Source organism: Emydura macquarii, unplaced genomic scaffold, assembly GCF_026122565.2.
Source record: "Emydura macquarii macquarii isolate MOO-44397 ecotype Brisbane River unplaced genomic scaffold, CSIRO-AGI_Emac_v2 contig_2768, whole genome shotgun sequence".
In the NCBI taxonomy this organism is placed as follows: domain Eukaryota; kingdom Metazoa; phylum Chordata; order Testudines; family Chelidae; genus Emydura; species Emydura macquarii.
The window spans coordinates 17,531,215-17,552,191 of NW_027132905.1; the positions used below are offsets into that span (position 1 = coordinate 17,531,215).

General features: G+C 38.2%; 1 protein-coding gene across 5 annotated transcripts in view; it reads right to left on the reverse strand.

Annotated features, from left to right (window-relative positions):
* The window catches only part of CSNK1A1 (casein kinase 1 alpha 1), a 49,050-nt gene that overhangs the window by 16,436 nt on the left and 11,637 nt on the right, over nucleotides 1–20,977 (reverse strand). For 4 of the 5 annotated variants that reach the window (XM_067566447.1, XM_067566445.1, XM_067566444.1 and 1 more), the window contains exons 3-7: nucleotides 13,615–13,741; nucleotides 11,588–11,686; nucleotides 9,024–9,107; nucleotides 4,962–5,101; nucleotides 930–1,008 (exon numbers count right to left, since the gene is read on the reverse strand). In XM_067566447.1, coding sequence (XP_067422548.1) covers nucleotides 930–1,008; nucleotides 4,962–5,101; nucleotides 9,024–9,107; nucleotides 11,588–11,686; nucleotides 13,615–13,741 — 529 coding nt within the window. The remainder of the gene's footprint in view (nucleotides 1–929; nucleotides 1,009–4,961; nucleotides 5,102–9,023; nucleotides 9,108–11,587; nucleotides 11,687–13,614; nucleotides 13,742–20,977) is intronic. The other variant, XM_067566448.1, reaches the window with a different exon arrangement.

The window sequence follows — 20,977 nt, forward strand, 5'->3', positions numbered from 1 at the left end:
CTGACAGGGAAAGCCCTTGGTCAACCAGAATTTTTTTTTTTTTTATAAGAAATCTCCAAGTCCCACATACTTATTGCAGAGGGAATGAAGGTCAATCTGGTATTAAGATTTGGACACAATTTAATACCATTTATTGCAGTCTAAGGCTTCCATCACATGGCATAACTCGTGTCTTTCTAGCTGCTGCTTTTGTCTATTCATATCCTACTTGAATATTCATTTAACAAAGTTCTATTAATTCCTACTCTTGAGCCCTTTCAAATGCTGTCTGTGCTTTTCAGTGAACAACCATTACATTAGATTGCAGCTGAAGAGTTCTAGTGTTTCACAAACAGATTGCCTGTTTAAAACCTTACAAGTTACCTGTAACACCAACTGAACTGCACAATTCCCATATGGGGAAGAAAATTAAAATACAGGAAAGAGTAAGTCTGCACTATTCAATCACAGATTTGCCATGCTTTTACATGATGGCCCCATGTTCTGACACAGGGCAGTGCAAATGCTCACCTGAATTCAATTTAGCAATTCAGCTAACCCACAAACTAGACTTAAATCTTCTTTAAAGTTATACTTGCATATCCTACACAGTGATTGAGAATACTAAAAAAAACAAAATTTAATATCTTAGTCTCCCTTCGCAAAATGACCTCACCCTGCAACAGGAAGAGTACTTTTGCAAAGCTGATGTAAGCCATTGTTTAGCATAATTTTAAGAAGTAAAATAATACACACATTCTGCACACTGCATGAGAAAAAGCAAAGAGGATTTTTCCTGTCATATCCTACAAAACTAAACTTGGAAAAGAGCACCTCTGAGTTAAAACTGCACAACCTAGATCATTTTATGCAGGCTAGTAGTTAAGAGCATCCATTCACAGCTCTTAAATGTTTAGATTGTACAGTAGATTGCAGACTGCATGACCTACCTTTAATCCCTGCCAAGGCAGGCTAGTTCTGTTAAAGTACATCAATACATAGCCTAGAGACTCCATATCATCTCGACGACTGTAGAGAAAAAGGCATAATCTTAAAAACTGCAAATTATCAGAACATTAAGCTTAAACCATTTAGTGTTCATAAGAATCCTGAAATTAGAAAGTATGTTCGTTCATACTATGTCTAAGAATGACACAAGAAATCAATAAGCAAAATGGAAGAAAAATCTGGGATTAAGCAATGTTTCTCTACAAGTCATCTTAGAGATGTTGAAATTTAGGGCACACATGTAACAATCAGAATCTGAAGACTTCAATGTTACTTATTTTTTCAAAGCAAGGAAATGACTTCCCCATGTAGCTCTTATTGACAGTTGTAGTTGTGGCTAAACACCTGCATATCTATGAAAATTTGTTCCCATGAAACTCCAGAAAGCCAAAGTGAAAAATTTGATGACCACGGACACATTTACTCCATTTAAGGCCTGGCCTACACTTGACATTTAGGCCAACAAATCTACATCAGGGGTGTGAAAAATCCACACCCTGAGTGACGTACCTATGACGACCTAACTGCCAGTGTAGACATAGTGATGTCAACAGAAGAATGCTTCTGTTGACCTAGTTACTGTCATCCACGGACAAAGTCCCTACAAGGATGGAAAAACCCCTTTCCAACACAGCTATGACAGTACAGTCTCTGTAGCACATACACACCTTAAGTAACTCGGACAGAAAACAGATTTGAATTAGTTCTTTTTTAAGAGACTTCTATAGTCTTCCTTATTTACATTTTTGACCTACTTAAAACAGTTTTCCCTGTACCTTGCTTTTATTATAGGACTGACTGTAGATTCTGATGTTCAATTACTATCAACATATTTAGACAGCAAGCAGTAGTGACCCCTATATTTAGTTACTTAACACCCTTTTAAACCACCATAAAAAAAGGGGAAAAAACGTTGTCAGAGGAAGTTCCAGAGCCATTTGCAGACTGCATTAAGAGCTTGCTTAGTCGCTTGCTGCTAAAACCTTAGACATGCTCCAGGGCCACTAAACAGCTTCAGAACCCACCACACCGAACATGCTCCATAGATAACATTTCCCTGCATCATTCTTCTGCTTGACTATTTAACAACAGGTGCAATCCACTGCAGCGAGGAGGTATCTGTTCCACCAGTTTTCTTTCTTGGCAATGCCATCCCTACAACAGCAGAGAAGGCCTCTGCCCTTCTATATTCCAGCCTGCTGCCAATGCCTATTTAGTGTGGTCTGGATCAATTAATTTTCTGTGTCTCCACACAAACAATTAATCAAACACACCTCCTGCTAGGCTGTTATTCTGCACAAAAGCAGAGCTTGCAGGGAAGCTAGATGGCAACAGGAAGAAGTGCTGCATTCTGTAATAGGTTCCCTCCTGCTGCCCACTAAGAGGTAAAAGGAGAGAAAGCTAGGGTGGGAGGGAATTAGGCAGACTGGGAACAGCAGAGGGGAGTTTATTTAATGTGATATGGTGGAGGAGCATGTACATAAAGAGATTCCAAAAGAACCCACAAGTGCATGGAACCCTGCCCTGCAGAGCTTACTACCTGAGAGAAGACTCAGTGAGAATACTTAAGAGGATGGATAGAAAAAATGAGGGAACTGTAGTCATACTGTGACGTTTCCTAGGACACAGTGCACAAAATGTGCTGGTTCTGAATCATTTGTTTTTTCCATTTTTAAATAATCAGCAGCAAACCCCAATGATCTCATGCACAGACACGATGGGCTTAAGAGATTAGGTGGGGTGGTGGCAACTGGACTCTGGGGCAGACTATTCTCTGAGCACAAACAGTAAGAGGACAGCATGCAGCTTCCCTATAATTTTTAATGGATTTTTCAATGCCATAGCTGTATAGTATGAAGCCTGGAATTTACAGTCTTCCACTGACATTTCCTAATAAAGGCTTTATTAGAATCCATACCCATGAAAGTGGACTCCAGGATATCTGGCTTGTAAAGGATGGGATGATATCACCTTCTATTATACTAGGTATTTATGCTACTTCAGTAACAGCTGTCACTACACTTATCAGAGCATACCCTGCAGTAGTCTCAATTTAGCACTGTAGCTGATGAAGGGCTCTGCTGTCAAGTTTCAGGTCTCCTCCATTTTCCTCTTGATTTACAGCAGGGGATCACTTAGTGGCATCACTGCTGGCTTAGTCTAGATGCCTTAGTAATTCTTAGAGAGTGGGGTGAGGGAAGTTTACCATTAGCTAGAATTCCAACTATCAAAATAGAGGATGGGAGAGCTGCTAGACTCAATACCCGCCTCCCCTTAAAAATAGCCCGAAAGAGTGTAGAGTCTTTTTCCTGATCCCCGCCTTTATCTTTAGATCTTGGCTTATCCAAATCTATTGGGGATGCAATGTACCAAAACCTGTGTTCACATCAGAAGTCCTTACACCCACCTTCTCTATTTGCCCCACAGGTCTAAGAGATTAGAAAATTGCCTGGAAAGAACCACCACATTTAAATTGCCATTCATAACTTCTACACACAAAAAAAAGCCATAGAGAAAGGAGGTCAATATGGAAACATATGGACCCTTTTTAAACTCTATGGTACTAAGCCCTTCTCACATACTCTCAATAGTCAGTTATAAGTTTTACTATAACCGATAAGATAAAATAACTGCCCACGCTCTGTTTTAATAATGTTCAAACTCTGACTATAGACCACCGGGAGCAGAAATTCAGAGGAAAGGCAAACTACTTCAGGATGTGATCTATTATGGTTCTAAACTAGAGCCCTGCAGCGGAACTGGGATCCCACGGGTCCCACTGCCATAACAGCAGGAGCGAGTAAAATGTAATTTGTTGCAGGCAGGATTGGGTGGGCAAAACCAAACCAAACCAGACTGCAGTAATTTGCTTTTTTTTAAAAAAAAACAAAAAAAACCTTAGATTTAAGCAAGGGCTAGAAAGATTTGATGTCTACTGCAACAGAAGTTAAACTATTTTTACATGGTTTAAGCAAGATTTGTTTTATTCTTTTAGTGGTGAAAATTGTATCTGAATTCCATTCATACATACACACACACCCCACAACTTTTTTGCTTTTGTTTTTTAGTAGCATGTGAGACTGTCTCTTGCAGAATCTAAGATTTTTGCTGGTGGGAGTGGGATAAAAATGCAAGAAACAATGCGGGTGGGATAAAAAATACTATTGCACAGGGCTCTACTCTATACTGCTTAAGTCATATGCATAACAACATCTAGCAGGCATGGGTGAGGGATGGAAATATGGCATCAACTTATGTTTGGCTTGATGTGCCCAACACATGCTTCTGAACAGTTAGAGGAGTGAGCTCTCTCCACTTGATTCCTGGACAAGTGGAGCTCAGGCATGCAGAGCAAGAGATGCACCCTGGTTCTACATGGTGCAAATCCATTATTTTGGTTGATTAATGAAGTTAAATATTTGTTTTGAGACGGTGGCTTTCTCCCACCCTTTTAGGAAAAGGGATACTGCTACAACCACAGCCAAACAGTGGAGGAAAGCAGGGGTACTGTGATCCTCAAAACCTTACCGGCAGGTATCAGCACAAGCATAGCCTAACAATTCATGACTGGGGAAAGAAAGTGAAAGTACCAGCACCAGAAGTCAATACAAAAAAGGTATCTGAGGCCAGTTAAGAGTTTTTCCCAATTCCTGTAACAAAAAACTGGGCAATGGAAGTGGATCTTCTAAGAACTTTCATAGCGGCAGTAACAGGTGGCAGCATAATAAGAAAAATTTGTGCTTTGAAATTTTATTCAGAACAAGTGTCTCTTCAGCCTGCAAGATTAACTCTACTTCAAGGAAGAAAATAAAGCACTTGATTAGCTTCCATATCCTGTCAGAAGCAGGCAGAAAGAAGTATTTGCAAAGGTACATGTTTACACATTTGAGTGAAAGTAGTTGAGACTTCAGAATCTTATGAATGAGGTCAGCCCACAGGCCTCAGGAGCACTGCAATAATCCCCTTGAACTCACCTCTGCTCAATGCCAAGATGTGCATTGATACTAGCATATCGAGCTGTGCCAGTGAGATTTTTGTCTTCTCTATATGGTATGTGTTGCCTTGTCCTGTTGTCCCGGTACTTTTTGGCCAAACCAAAGTCAATAAGGAATAACTTAAAGAGAAATGAAAATAGGTTATTGCTTCCAGACCAATGCAAGTATGTGGAAACCCCACCTAATATGTACTTTGTTTCATTAGATCTGTAGTTAAATCAGTCCCCATAGTTTAAAGGAAGCATATTAACACTACAGTAAGTTTTACTTGCTTTAACAAGCAAACTTAAAGTTATAATATTCATTTATTTCAAGACCTTCCTTTGCCAGGTAGGAGGGACTAGACTGTGCTACTCACAACTCAAGGTTTAGTCTTAAACATACTTTATTATTCTAATCTGTATTACTCTAAGGCTATGTCTACACTGCCTATGGAGATGTGAACAGCAGTGCTTATCAGAGGGCTGCACTGTAACTCCCTTAGGAAGATGCAGAGGGTGTGAACTAAAAAGATACTTTGCATTCATGTGGTCCTATTTGAAGAGGACTACGTAATGCACATTACAAACGTTTTAGTTAGTGTCCACACAAAAGAGTCACAGCACAGCACTCTGATACGCACTGCCATTCACACCCCTGTAGTCGTGGGACAGTATAGACAAGCACTTACTCAAGATCTGATACACGATTGTAAGGAAGGGAAATGAAAATATGTATGGATGTATGCGTCACAAAAATGTATTTATCTCGAGGCAGTACTGCACTACATACAATTAGGCATTTACTTAATGGCAGCTCAACATGTTAAACCACTACGTTTTGATGTGCTGTTTGTGCATTTAATTAACTGTCACAGCAATCAAAGATCATTTTGCATAGCATAAAAGGCCAATTTCAACAGCAATGAGAAATATTGCTTCACCCATACATCCATATTTTTAAGCTACTAATAAGAAGTCAGCAAGCCAAGTACCACAGAAGCATGAGATGCTTTTATTAAATCCAGCTGATTATATTCACATAGCCAAGGAGCTCTAGCCCAGTAAAGTGATCAGATTAATATTTATTTCTACAAAGCCCACGTCAACTAAACCTCCATAACTATCAAACTTAAATATTAAGTAGGTTTAACTGGATTTTAGTTAGTGTGCTAACCGTCACTGTATTTTCTTGTGCCAAAGCTCCAGTCAGAATTTGGCAGCAAAGAATGAGACAGGTATGTAAAAATGTTTTCAATTATAGATCTGGAATATTTCTCTTTTGTCTCAATTTTGAAGAACAATTAAATCTGTTCCTTTCTTCCCTTTAAGATACTCACAGAATTTTCTTAGCTCAACCTTCAAGTTTCAGCCTGATGGCATGTGTCACCCCATTGCCAGAGATAAGATCTAGAGGCCAACAGAAGGTTGGGGTCTCAGTCCACACCTATTATAAGGGATTGAAGTGGCTGAGTGTCAGGCTATTCTGTGGGTTTTTGAGACTCTTCAATAATTCTCATGAGGACCACACTCAAGGGCTGAAGTCCATAAGGTTATTCCAGGTAACTAAGACAGAGGACATGGCTCTTAAGTTCACTCAACAAATAGGAAGAAAAAAATTGGGACTGAAGGATAGTTTTATCCTAATATAAGGAGAGAGGGCTAATTCTGGTACGTCATTTTAGGTAGTAACACATTAAATCAACACTTCTACCATGCAAAGCAGCTCCATTTGGAGATTTGTTAACTATAGTTTCTTCCGGAGAGCAATCATATTCAGAGTACTCTTTAGCGGCCTGAAAGCAAGTGTTAATGTGGCAGAGATAAGGGGCAATGTTTGGTACTGAAGAACTTAGGGACATTTTGCCATAATTTGTACTTGTTTTATATTTAAGACCACGATCTTAAGAACTTGCTTTAGCACAAATCTGCATGAAATCTCTTCCTTTTCCCTTAAGGGAAAGCTTTGCCTTACTGAAAATTCTACCCATAATGTGGGTTGCTGTCATCTTCCACCAGGTGAAGCCACTGCCAGTCTCAAAGAGCAGTCAGAAAAGGCTCTATTTTTAGCCAAATACAACACTTGGCAAAGAACATCTCACAGACTGAGCAGAAATATCAAATTCTTAGAACTACTGGAACAATGAAGTCCTAAAGTAGATGCAGCATGGTAACGCAAGTGTTGCCTTACAGCAAGTGCTATCTACCCTTGACGTAGGCAAAACTAAAGGTTGATGTAAATTTATAGCTGACCACCACACAGAAAGAAAACTGCCATCCACTGTTCAAAGTTAAAAGCTCTGTGATCACATGACAACCACCAATATGATGTTTTGATCACAAAAAGTGGGTTTTTTGGAGTGCCCCCTTTCAGCAAGAACAAATGTAAGTGTTTTATGCCTCAAAGGCAAGCCACCTTCCTCAACGACTACACATATTCATTTAATCAGAATATTTAAACTACACAAGGAAGTTACCAAGTACATTAAATACTTCAGAGTCTCAACTGATATGACTGAGTCACTTCTATAATCCTTGGGGGGGGGGGGGGGGTGTCCTGCCGTTAATCATAAGTGCAGGAAGAAATGCAACCACGTGACATGGATCAAAATCAAAGGTACAACACACATACAGCAGCAATCTTTATAGTTCTTTAGGTAAATTCTGTATTTTTTCCTGGAGTTTTTTTCCACATGGGCTTTTTAAAACCTGCCTGTTGCTGCTTCTTCAAAAAATGTTATAGAAATCCTGTGGTACTCCATGCTTCCTGCTACAACTCTGATACTCCTGCTTTGATACATACTGGGTTAATAAGGCTGGTGTTCCCTGCTCATATTTAAAATGTACCAATAGAGCATTTTATATAACAACTAACCCAGTCACGTATAGTCCTGTTCTACACTGATCAAGTGACTGGAAGCTCTGTTGTATTCCACTGTAACTTTTTCTCTGAAGGACTTAAAACTAGTCTCCAGGGGGTGGGAAAGCAAGTTCAGCCACCTCCCTTCTAGAGGACTAAGAGTTCAAAGGAGTCAATGTAGGAGGCTGGAATATCTTCAGAACACCTTCTGACCCCATTTTAATGGGGACAGAATCTTTCATTAGATGCCAGTCAGCACTAACAGATCAGCTATCATACAAACAAGTTTGATAGTACCTTAATTTAACTGATGATATATGAATAGGGCAGCTGCAGAAATAGAATAAAGATTGCTTTGACTGACATGTTTTCAGAATTAGATACCTAATGTGTTTGTCAGTCAGGTGCAGCATAGACAGTTGTTCTGTAGTACAAGCGGTGAAGACCATTGCTTCAGCAAGCTACATAACAGAATAGTATACCTTACCAACCAACTGCTGAGTTGCTTACTGATTAATGTCCATTTAGTTTCAACTGTATGGTTAGAAACAAGCACAAGACCTACTTTTCCTTTTCAACCATGTTCTCATTCCTAGGAGCAAGGAATCCTACACTTAAGATTTGAAAGCAATAGGCAACATGGGATTATCTGAGAGACAGGCTTACCAGGGCAGCTTCATTTTATGAGCACACAGTCTTAAGTCATGAGTGCCCTCACACCACCATTTGAAATGGATTTATCAAGCAAAACCTGCATGGGAAGGGAGACTGGCTGAGGTGGTCAACAGGATTTCCCCATATCTGAATGGATTCAGATACACAGCATGCACTTGCTAGAGGTCATATGTACAGCCCTATGCAGCAAGTCCTGTTCCTACTTTGCTAATGGTTTGAAGGGGTAACTACCCACATCAAGACATGCACTAAAGTTTTACATACCAATATAAAACCAAATTCTGCATCTGAATATCAGGCATGTACATATAACCCTTTCCACGTTTAAGTTTACAAAAAACACTTTACAGTTTAGACAAGTGCCACAGGGAAACATCTTAGAAATGTAACATGTTTGCCAAGTATGTCTGAATAATGCCAACATAAGAGGTGCTTTTGCAAGGTCTACATTCTCCAGAAACAAAACAAAAAAAAATATAAAAGCACATGAATCTGGGGTTGAGGTTGGAATAGGAGATAGTTTCAGACCTGGTTTAATCCTGAGAAAGATGGGTCCTGAGAAGTACTAACAGTCATGCTTCTTTTCCTCTTCCCCACTGGAGATTCTAAACACTGAACAAACAATAGAGGGTGGCAGTGCATCAAACAGTATTGCTTACATTGCAACAATGGCCGGCGCAGACAGGCAACACCGAGGCATTAGAGAAAGAACAGGGTAGCCAAATGCCATCCTTCTTCCACCAAGCACTGTAGTTTTCCAAAATAGTTAATTTTTTTTAAGAGAATTTGAAAAATGTGGCAAGATAAATTTTGAATATGAGCCACTCCATAATGGCACTGCCTTAAACAGGGATAGCAATGGTGACATTTGGCTCTATCAAAAAAAGGAAATTGAAGCTTTGCTTACAAAAGCATTCTTTGTACCACAAACTGCCCTTCCCCAAAAGACATTCAGAAGAAGTAAATCTTCAGTAAGGAAGAGGTAGAAGGCATTTAGTCACCTTAAAGTTTACTTTCATAAGCATGCAGGGCTTATTTCTAGCAGAGCTGAAAGTTCACCTTTTAAGGTAGGAGCAAAGTTACTCCCAAATATCAAATTGAGAACAAATTGAAAAATTGATCAGTTAAATTTAAACTGAGACTACATTTTAAAAAATATATATAGTTTATAATTGACAAGAAGCTACTGGAACAAGATTACCATGGCATCCTAGTCTGTGTGTGACTGGCATATCCTCAAGTAGTGTGTATAGAACATTAAATATGTAGCTGCATTTAGCTACAAAGAAAAGGAACAAAACAGTGTATTATGTCTGGAAGCAAATGTTTCTAAAATAAAGCAGCCATTAGTCCAAAATTGAAGTGAAATGTCCATTTTAAATTCTGCTTAGGTAAACCAACAATTTTACATTCCTATGTCAAGTCTGCCTAGCTCATTAAACTCAGTATTTAATAAAACTCAGGCCCACAATAAGTGTATTTACTACCATTTCATTGTGTGGCTCCCTAACAGAGATAGCAAGTGGCAGAGACTAAAAATTCATGGTCTGCAGGGAATTTAGGTTTTCCACTCAGCTGATGTGACAAACTCATCTAATAAAATGAGCACAGCATTATTTTCTAGGCCATTATTCCATATCAAGGTAACACAAGGAGCTATAATGCCAACCCAGCATGACTGTGCAAAAGTGTGGGAAAAAGGCCAAAAACGGAAGAAGTCAGAAATCAGAGACTGAAACTAGCAAAAAAAAATTAAAACAAGCTATTTTAATTTTTTCTAGTTACGCTGCCAGGTCTTGCCAGAAAATTGAAGAACCTGACTGCTTCATAGCAGAGAAAAACAGAGCTCTATAGAGTAAAAGTATGAAACTTGGGAATGAGCAAGGTTTAACAGCAACAGGATTACATGAAGACTTTACCTTTCAAAATTTGACTGTTACAAACCTTTTCCAACAAAAACAGTTATATCTAAATGTTTGTTGTGCACTGCACCCCTTCAGACAGAACTTTGATGTTTCTCATGTTAGCAACCAATTTATTTCTAATGTTAATGGCTCCAAGTTGGCATTCATACAGGCAAACAAAGGTAAACATTTTATAGCTAATAGTGCCTAAAGATAGTAAACATCCTCCAATAGCATATAAAGAACGTAAGTGGGAATCTTGCTTCCAATTAAAAGCTTAATCATGTACATTTGTCCTAAAATTAAGAATTTCTATTAAATAGCATGCTTAATGCATTGCCAATGATGCCTGTCTGCCCGAGCTCAACATAAAAATTGAGAATTAAACATTTCACTCAACAGAACTAGTCATTGAAAAACAGTATTTCTATATGAAAGTTTCCAACTGAAAGCATGCACCTCTGGCTAAGTTAACCCCCCAATCCACAAGTTTAAAGTTAGCAACTAGGAGTCCCCCAACTTATCTTATTTAAGATCCAGTAAGGTTAGTTTTTGTGTATGATCTTTCAGCATTCAACTAATCTACATCTTAGTACTACTTCATCTTGACAGGTTTGTAGAAATTCAGTTACAAATACAGTTTAAATCAACAATGCTACCATCCATAGGCTGCAAGTTAATTTGTATGCACAATCCTGAAGGTTTCGTTACCAATCACTGCAAATTTAACACCTTGGTGACAGGTAAGTCAGGACACATTTTACAATCAAGAAATCAGTCCTGGAGCCAAGAGTTAAGATTTGATTTTAACGTTAAGGAAAAAAGTGATGCTATTCTGACATTCGCTAACTTTGTATAATGCAACACCATAGTTGGACAGAGCATGCTTAGGTAATCAAATTAGTTTACACTTGCTGATTTTTATGTTTAAAAACAATCCTGTAATTAAGTCCTCCATTGCAGTGTGAGTCAAAGGCCCACATGTTCATACCACTGCATTTAGCAATACACGTAAGGAAATCCCAACTCCTGGCATCAAAGAATTAAACTGACAGTCTCTTTGACATATCCATTTCAGCAATGACAAACAGTTAACTTAAGCTGAATAGCTTTTTTCAAAATCTAAACGTTTATCAGAACCATTCTTAAATACATTACCGTCCTTCATGCAAAGAGTATCAGACTAACCTTATTACAGTGACGCCCGATACCCATTAGGAAGTTATCTGGTTTAATGTCTCTGTGTATAAAATTCTTGGTGTGCACATATTCAATTCTACTGATCATCTGTAAATACAAAAAAAATATCAGAACTTAACATTAGAAAGAGAAAGAATGATATTGGAAAGCAGTCCAGTGCTTTAGTTCAAGTTCCTTTTCCTTAGTAATGAATGAGTTGTAAATTGTGTATTTAATCAAGTACATGTTAATAAGTACTCACAAAACAGATGTCAAGTGAAGCGACAAACCATATGATGAAGATAATCACCAATCTGTCAATACCTAACCAATACAAGTCTTCAGTGTAAGCAATGTAGAAGCCTCCAGATGTTTCACTATAAGTAGCTCAAGTGGTATTCACAATTGATTTATCCACATAGTAAAAAAGCCCAACCAACCTAACTGATGTTACATTAATTTATAATTTACCCCAGAATTAATTTATAATTTTTGTCCTGATGTTGTTTAACTAGGAACCAACTCATTAACAGTTTGTTACGTCACATGTGCCTTTTAGCTATTCTGGTTATCTCCGTTTGCTGGCCATGTCAACACTGCAAGGACTATAGCGGTATAGCTACAATGCCATCTCTATGCTGGTATAACACCATAATGTAGGCACAGCCTACAGCAGTGGAAGAGGTTTTTCCCACTCACTGTAGGACCACCTCCCAAGCAATGGGAGCTAAGTCAATGGAAACCTTAGGTCGGCATAGCTACAGTGCTTTCATACCCTTGCATGCTACAGCTACGTTGACCTAAGTTTTAAGTGTAGACCAGGCCTTAGTGTACTACAAGGGGGCAATACTGTAGCATCTCTCTAAACCAGCAGCAATCTTAGTGGAGTATGTCCCAATGGCCATCCTGTACTAAATTTCTACATCCTATCCAGCAGTACGTTTTAAAGGCATTCCTCATGTTTCCTAGATCATTAGGTTTGGATTCATAGAGAATGACCTTTTCCTTTTACACCACCACTTAGGCTGCTGTGGTAACAGCATCTTTATCTCTGGCTGAGGAGGCAAGAGAGTGGTTCTCCCCATGAAGCAAGCATTAGTGATTAAAAGCAGCTGAGAACAAGGATAGATGACACCTATCTCCACTCATAAATACTCTAAGCTTCCTTGGCTGACAGCCTGGGATTCTATGACCATTTGGCAAAGTGACAGGTTGCTATTAATATCAGTTGGATAATCTTGGGATAATTTTCAATACAAGTTTTAAACTCACCTATATTTAGGTCAATCTAACCCTGGCACTGAAGGCATGACATTATTCACAGCCCTGAGAGACGTAGGGAGGTGGTGCTAATTTTTAAGTGTAGACCAGGCCCTAGATTCTATGGCAGAGTACTTAACGCTTAAATAGAGAGGAAAGTGAAGACAAAAAACTAGACATTTCTAAGATACTCACCACTACAGTATATAGGGTTCAGCTCTAGAGAATTAAAAGAAAGGAATTTGGCATCCCCAACTTGTCTCTAAAGAACAGCAGTCATCCCCAAACCACTCAATTTGAGAAGACTAAAATTCAGGATAGCAAGGATGTTGCATGTACCTATTGATGTGCAGTGGCAGATCTCAACAGAAAAGCCTTTATACAGCCTGCCAACAACATGCTTGGCTGAAGCCTATTAGTGCTTTCATTTACTCAAATTAATCAAAAAATTTTGAGGATTGCTTTTTTCCACTACCAATACTTGACATTTGCAATGTAAGTAAAATAAAATTAAAAACATGATTTTATAAAGCATTAACACTAGCATGGGTAGAATACTAATACTTTGTGATGCATTCTTAGTTCAATGCTGACCTTACGCTTTACTATACCACGAACCTGCCATTATCATCTCTCCTATTTTTTGCTTCTATGTAGGTCATTGAGAATACGGAGTACTGAACTGCACACATTCTGACCTACTTAAGAGGAGCACTATATTTGCTTCATTCTAAGTATCTTAACTTCCTTACAATGAGCATTTAAGTTTCACATACCTGGTCTGCTAACATAAGTACTGTTTTCATTGTGAATCTGCGGGAACAGAAGTTGAAGAGGTCTTCAAGGCTGGGTCCTAGAAGATCCATAACTAGAACATTGTAATCTTTCTCTTGACCATACCACCTACAATGAAGCAGAGATGTCTACGTTACCATTGTGTTTAAGATAAACTAACAATCTATAGTATTAACGAGGTAGCCAATTAATATTTAAATTCTAGTAGATGTTAAGTAATACTGTTTTCTCACTTCAAAACAACAATTGAGATTGTTGATGGATAAATCCATTGTTGATATAAAAGTCTAGTTAATTGGAGTTTTGCAAAGTGTTCAGTATTTATAAGTAAAGTACACCCTGGCTACAACTAGACATGGAGTTTTTTTGTGAGGGTAGTTTACTTTGATGTAGATTAGTGGCAATGATGCATTTCTTTTATAATACTCATTTTGTTTAGATCTTAATTGGATCAGCTCCATTTTGTTCTTCCTGCTATTGATTTCCAGAAAGCAGTACATAATGCTGGCTTCTTACAATGCTAATTCCCATTCTCATATTAGCCACCAAAAGCTCTGACTAAAAACAACCCACTGCCAGTTAGCCTTTAGAAGGACAATCTGGATACAGTTTAATGATATGAAATTTTTTTTTTAAGCAAATAGCTTTTTGTAAAGCAAGCAGCAACAAAAAACTCTGTAGCAATTTACTGAGGTCTGGTCTACACTAGCACTTATGCCCGCAAAACTTGTCACTAAAAAAAAATAAAACCACCCTCCTCCACCCCGAGGGACAGAAGTTTTGGAGGCATAAGCGCTTGTATAGCCACATTATGTCAAGGAGAGAGAACTCTCCTGCTAACATAATAAAAACCACCTAAACAAGATGCAGTAGCTATATTGGCAGGAGAGCGTCTCCTGCCGACAGCGCTGTTCACAGAATCGCTTATGCCAGCAAACTTGTGTCACTTGGGAGTGGGGGTGTTTTTCACAGCCTGCAACAAAATTTTTGCTGGCAGAATTGTTAGCGTAGACAAGGCCTGAGTCAGTCTACTTTCAGGAAAAGCATTCAAATTTTCATAGGACATGGAGCAAAAAGCTTTTGTTTGTATTGTAATAAGGCATGCCTTCAATTTTCACTTCAAACAGAAGTGTCAGCTTCCACCAGCAACTTAGGCACATCCCTCTCAGTCTTCAACCATATGTCTGCCATTTTCTGACTGAAGAATATTTGAAAAATATCAGTGTATCAAATTAAAATGACAGCGCAAAGCAGAGACAGCTACATGAACAGTAAGGTTCAAGCCATGGGTGGACTGGCATCTCTCAAAGGTATCATCTCATTTTTGGTGTTGCTTCTAGTCATCTCAGTTTCACCTCAGCGAACCTCCACATATAAATAGGCTTTCCAGAGGAGAACTGTTTTTCAAGCTATGACTATTTCTTCACCAGATCACAACAGAGTGAGGGAGTTAGACATTCCCTCACTACTCATTTCATTCAGATTTTTACTGACATCCATCTCTCTAGCTTTTGAGCACCTAGTAGATACTTTTGGCTCTCTTCTACTAGAACAGAATGTAAGTTTAAAAAGCCAAAAGCAGAAATCTAAAGGCATTGTTAAAATACAATACTAATTACGCTACTTTGGACCAGACAGACCTTGCAAGCCACCAGAGCGCCTAATCTCCTAATTCTGAGCAAGGACACAGAGTAGTAAGGAATGACTTACAAAAATCATATCTATTCATTCAGCACTATTAGCACAGCAAGGATCTCCTCCCTTCCACAGTACTCCTAGTAATGCATCTGTGGTATTTAAACCATTGCATACTATTCTCTACCAGGCGTAACAGGAGTTGATGGGAGCGATACAAAATAGCTCCAATTCTGTCCTTCAGAGTGCTCATGGAGGCGAAGGGCTCCTCTACATTCAGAGTGCTCAATTGTGAAGTCCCACAAAGCTTAATACTCCCCACCCATCTGGTTTAATATTTGGGGGTGGGGTGGAGAGACAAGAAGAAACCACAACCGTCACTGCTTTCTCTCCAGTTCAAATAGCATCTCTCCAAACTCTCTCTCTGCCTAGTCAATACAATTGATTGGATAAAAGTCAGGAAAACGGACATGTTTTGAAAGGTGGTTCTTAGGGTTCAGCAAGCACATGTCCTCCTTGCTCATTACTGCTGAACAAAGTGGTCATGACAAAAAACCTCTGCCGTATGACTAGCCAGAAGGCTACGCCTCATCTTATCAAAGATGGACCTGGCCAGGGTGATCATACTTTGTGACCTTCAGAGTTGACTACTGTAAATCTATACCTAGGTCTTTCAGTGGACATACAGTCACACTGGAGACATCAATCATACAAAGTGAAGAAAATAAGATTAACTTTTCTGGAATCCGACTAAAATGGCCCTGGTCATAATGTTAGTAATATACACCTCAGAAATAAAGGTAGGTGAATGGAGAACATCATCAAGTTCTGACATAAGCCACAGTTACAATTCGGCTGTATAACTCTTGTAGCACATACTTTCCTACAGTCCTCTTTTAAAGTGGGTAAGGTATGACAGACTGCTCTGCCCTCATCACTACTGACTCCACCAATGCAGATCACTTAGTAAACTGGGTAAAATTACAAATGCATTTCAGTTCAGCCAAATGCATGGCCCTACACCTAGGAACAAAGTATAGGCCATGCTGACAGGCTGGGGCTATAGCCTGGAAAGTAGAGAGTCTGAAGAGACTTTAGGGGTTGTGGTAGGTAACCAACTGAACGTAGGCTACCAGCGTGATGCTATTTGCAGAGCTGGCCAACCCGTGGCTCCGCAAGCGGCTCTTTGCATGCGGCTCTTTGAGACTAAAGTGAAATTGACCAGCTGCCACCAAAATTGATGCATCAGCGTGAATTTTCTGCAGATTGACTCTTCGTCTGACTGGTTGGCCACCCCTGTGCTATCGCTAAAGAGAGCCAATGCAATATTTTGTTTAACTAGCAGAAAAATCTAGTAGAATTAAGGAGGCAATATCCCCACTGTATATGGCATTAGTGAGACCATTAACAGGCAAGTGTCAACACTTTAAAAGGACTTAGACATGAGGAAAGATTAGACTTCAGGAAAACATGCCTTACAGTGAGACTGGGAGTGTAATCTATAGTTTATGGAACAGAAGGTTAAAAGGCAAATTGATCACATTCTTAAAGTATGCAGACAGGGAGAAGATGTAAGAGGCTCTTTGGTCTAGAGAATGCATAAAGAGCTCTAATGGTTGGAAGCTGACTGTACAAAAATTCAATTGGGATAGAAGGCACATATTTGTTACAATATGAGTAATTAGCCACTGGAATACTTTACTAAAGGAGGTGGTCAATTCAGATCTGTATTCATGGTTAATCAATATTGAATGGCAGAAGTCTGTTTAGTGGATCTAACATTCTAAGCCATCCAGGAGTCAGGGTTTCAAGTGATGCTTTATTTATTTATTTTTATTTTAAATACTAGTAGTTACATACAATAAACTGCAACCTAACTTTTTCCAATGTAAAATCAAGCATTTAAAGGTTAAGAAATGCCAGAGTTAAGGCTGCCTGTGCAGCCTTGATTCAGCCCCCATGTGTATATTCATTATGATAGTCTTTAATTACATGACCATATACTGTCTTCCACAGATGGATGGTGTTCACTTAATGAGAATCTATCCATTATTTCTTTTATCTTTATCATATATCTGAACCCTAGTGAGGGATGCCAACTGCAGGATAACTTATATGGCCAAATTCTGACCCTCTGCACAATCTGTGAGCAGCATCTCATGTAGGTGGAAATTATTTTGTTGGCAGAGCTTTGAAGGGTACAGTCACCTTTTCCCTATACCCCAATCTGACCCCTATGTTAACATTTGTTTAATACCAACATGTATAGAACTCTGTAATGCAGCTCTTTAACAGCAGGAAACTAGTAGCTTTCCCTTCAAATTTTAGGAAAAATCAAATGTTGGGACCTGAAATTATGTGCCAATCTGTAAATTAAAGCTGTCTGAAAGTGAGACCCCAGCCCCCTAAATTTTAAAAGAAAAACAAATCTCCAAAGTTCCCAGATTTATTTCTAACTTTCTAAAGCAATTAGTCTTTACCTTAAGAGCAAGTCATGTGCCATTTAGCAATGCAACTGTTTTTAAACAAATCCCATCACTGCAGGTTTTTAAGCAGAGGTTAGATAAACATATCAGGGATGGCCTAGGACAGATATTCTCAACTTGGGGAGGAGCTCAAAACTTATAGGGGGTGTGAGAAGCCTTTCAATACTACAGTAATAATTATAGTAAATGTGGAGGATGCGGGACAAGCACCAGATGCAATGTCACTGATTCATAAAAATGGGGGAGGGCGCCAGGAAAAACAATGCTAAGATGGTTTGTGATTTAAAGGTTGAGAACCCCAATATAGGTGTACTTGGTCCAGACGTAGCACAGGGAGGCTATATTAGATGACCTCTCAAGATCCCTTCCAGCTCTATATTTCTGTGATTTAGAACTTAACCCAGGAAATGATCACATTAACAATGGAGCTGATGAACGTGTTTAGAACTAAAAAAATCTGCTGAAGTCAACATAAGTAATAAGGGATCAGTGTCTTTTGGGGTGCATATTTAGATGGGTCAAGCATTTGGGAAGACCTACCAGAGAAACTATTTGCTACTTGCTTTTGAAAAGCATTCCAGTCCCTCCATCCAATCCTCATACATTCTATGAATAAACAGTCGATTCACTATGATAGCTCCATCTCACTTTCGCCCCAACATGTTTCACAAATATTTAGGTTTACCTCAAGTGTAGAGACAATGCTAATTTCAGCCATTTTTATGTATTTATAAATTAAACTAAGGATTATACAAAGCAAGGAAGCAATATGCTTTATTCTTGCTCTTTAAAAAAAACAACCAACCAACCAACCAACCAAAAAACACACAACCAACCCCAACCAGAATGTGCAGGTAGATATACCTCACTGAAGGCCATGAATTGTTGAAAGATGTAGGATTTTTTCCTAACAAGGCACAGGTTTTTTTTAAAAAATAGATCATCATCAAGGAGTAGGCTAGGAACATCATTTGCCCAAACCCTACAAACAAACAGTCTAGTTTTAGATTTTTGTTAACATCTCAACGTATTCTCCCTTGCACCGAAACAAACCCTATTGTTTGGGTGGATTATGTCCCTTACGGATCATATGCAGTCATTCTAGAATACCCTAGAGGCAAATTTTGGTTTTTTTTTTTAAATACAGAAAAAACCACGCATTCAACTTGTTCTAAAGTTTCTATGAACTAAATGCTGTCTTCATAGCCAGCTCTAAAATAAAGGATTTCAGTATTTACCAAGACTCGTAATATTTAGTTTTTATAGCCTAGACCAAAGTTAGTCCTGCAACAGTTCACTAAAAGTAATTTATTTCACCTTAGTATTTAATACCTCTTTAATTTCTTAAATTATTACATGACAGAAATAATTCCTGTCTATTCATTTAACCAGTTATTTGAAATATTTAGTAAAGGAGATCTGAAACATTCAGTGTTTGCTTTGCTAAGCACTGCAAATAACTACTTCATTTTCCTATAATGTTTCCAGGAAGAACTGGATTAAGAAGTGAGGTTACATCTTGTCCATTCAAGGTTTGTTTGGTAGCGGCTACTATTGGAAACTAACGGTAAGGAATGCAGAATCTTGGCTCTCACAAGCAAGCCTTTGGAAAATATACTTACAATGTAGAAAGATCTGGCAAGTAGTCTGGAGTTTACTTTATACTTCCATATTCATTTAATCAGTTAGCTGGCATTTAGAAGGACAATGTTACACAGACTTAAAACCAGCTATATCATTTGTTACAAAAAAAATTAGATTTTTACCAAAAAAAAAAAAAAAAAAAAAAAGACAGGTCCTTACCCAAAGTACTAGGCATCTCTGCCACAAACTCCCCCCTCCTCTACACAGGATTTCTTTCAAAAACCCACCTCCACAGCAGCTGGCAGAATTAAACAAAACATTACTAGTTCACCCCAAAACATAAAATTAAGGGTATTTAAAGATCTAGTCAGCTATCAGATGCTATTTTAGCAAAATTCTCCATATATCTATTGGAGATTAATTGCTAGCCTTGCCTTGGATCTAGAAGTGCAGGAAATTGCATTGCTTTTTAAGTCTCAGATTGAGGTTTACTGTCAAGAGGCATCAAATTTCAGATGTGTTGGAAGTAGGGCAAAAAGCAAAAAGTTAAAGATAAACAAAGTCAAGAAGTTATTACACTGTTTTAAGACACTATTAGCCATTAAATCCTCCACAAACTCACACTATATACTAATAAAACAGACTATACATAAGTTCTTTGAAATCCCTAGCATGTAAAAATTCATATTATATAACTTCCAGCCTCACAAAAGGAATTTTTTTTTCTGTGGCTTAAAAACTGGATGCGCATATTGTATTTTTGGCACAGCAGAAGCTCATTCATCCTTGCTCATTAATATTCAAACATGTATTTTTTGATAATACTATAGTTTGTCATATTTCAGAGTTTGCAAAATTAAGTGTCCTGGTCAGGACTTACCGGTAAATGTTACAAGATACTAGCAAATGTACTATTGTGTAAGAAGTTCAGAATTAACTTGATGTTTCTTGTTTGTGAAGTAACTTCCATTCTGACCTAAACAGTCATTTTACTTCAGGACATGACTAAGAATTTACAAGTCGTCTTGGAAGGATCAGATTTTTAATCAGTAAATGTCAACAAATGGCAATTTCACTGTACACCCCACCCACCCACCCACCCACACAAATAAATATATTTCCATCAATGATAATCAAAATGTACAGATAGGCAAAGAAAAAAAAATGCTGCTTGAGAATTTAGTTTACTTTAAGGATATCACATTGTATACTTTGACAATTTGTATTTTAACATTTAATAAGTTTTAGCTTTTTGAATCGCAACATCTACTGTTATAAAATTATTGTCTGATCCCTCACCCATTTTTCCATAACTGAAAATTTAAACTGATAAAAATCTAAAATAGAAATAAAAAAATCAAAATCAAATTCTGCAAGCCTAGTTATAGGCCACATTCAAGTTAGTAAAGTACTCCCTATTTATATAGGTGAGAAAACTGGGAGATCAGAAATTGAAGTAGCCTTGTGAGTTGTAGGCCTACAGAAAGAACAAGGGCAGTAGTTAGACTGCAGGCAGATTTACAACTGTACAGCATGCAGCCCTGCTTTCCAACAGGCTGAAAATTTCATATTCATTAAAATGAACTATTCAAAAGGTACTGATTAAGATAAATTAAAAAACCTTAAGGACATTGCATCA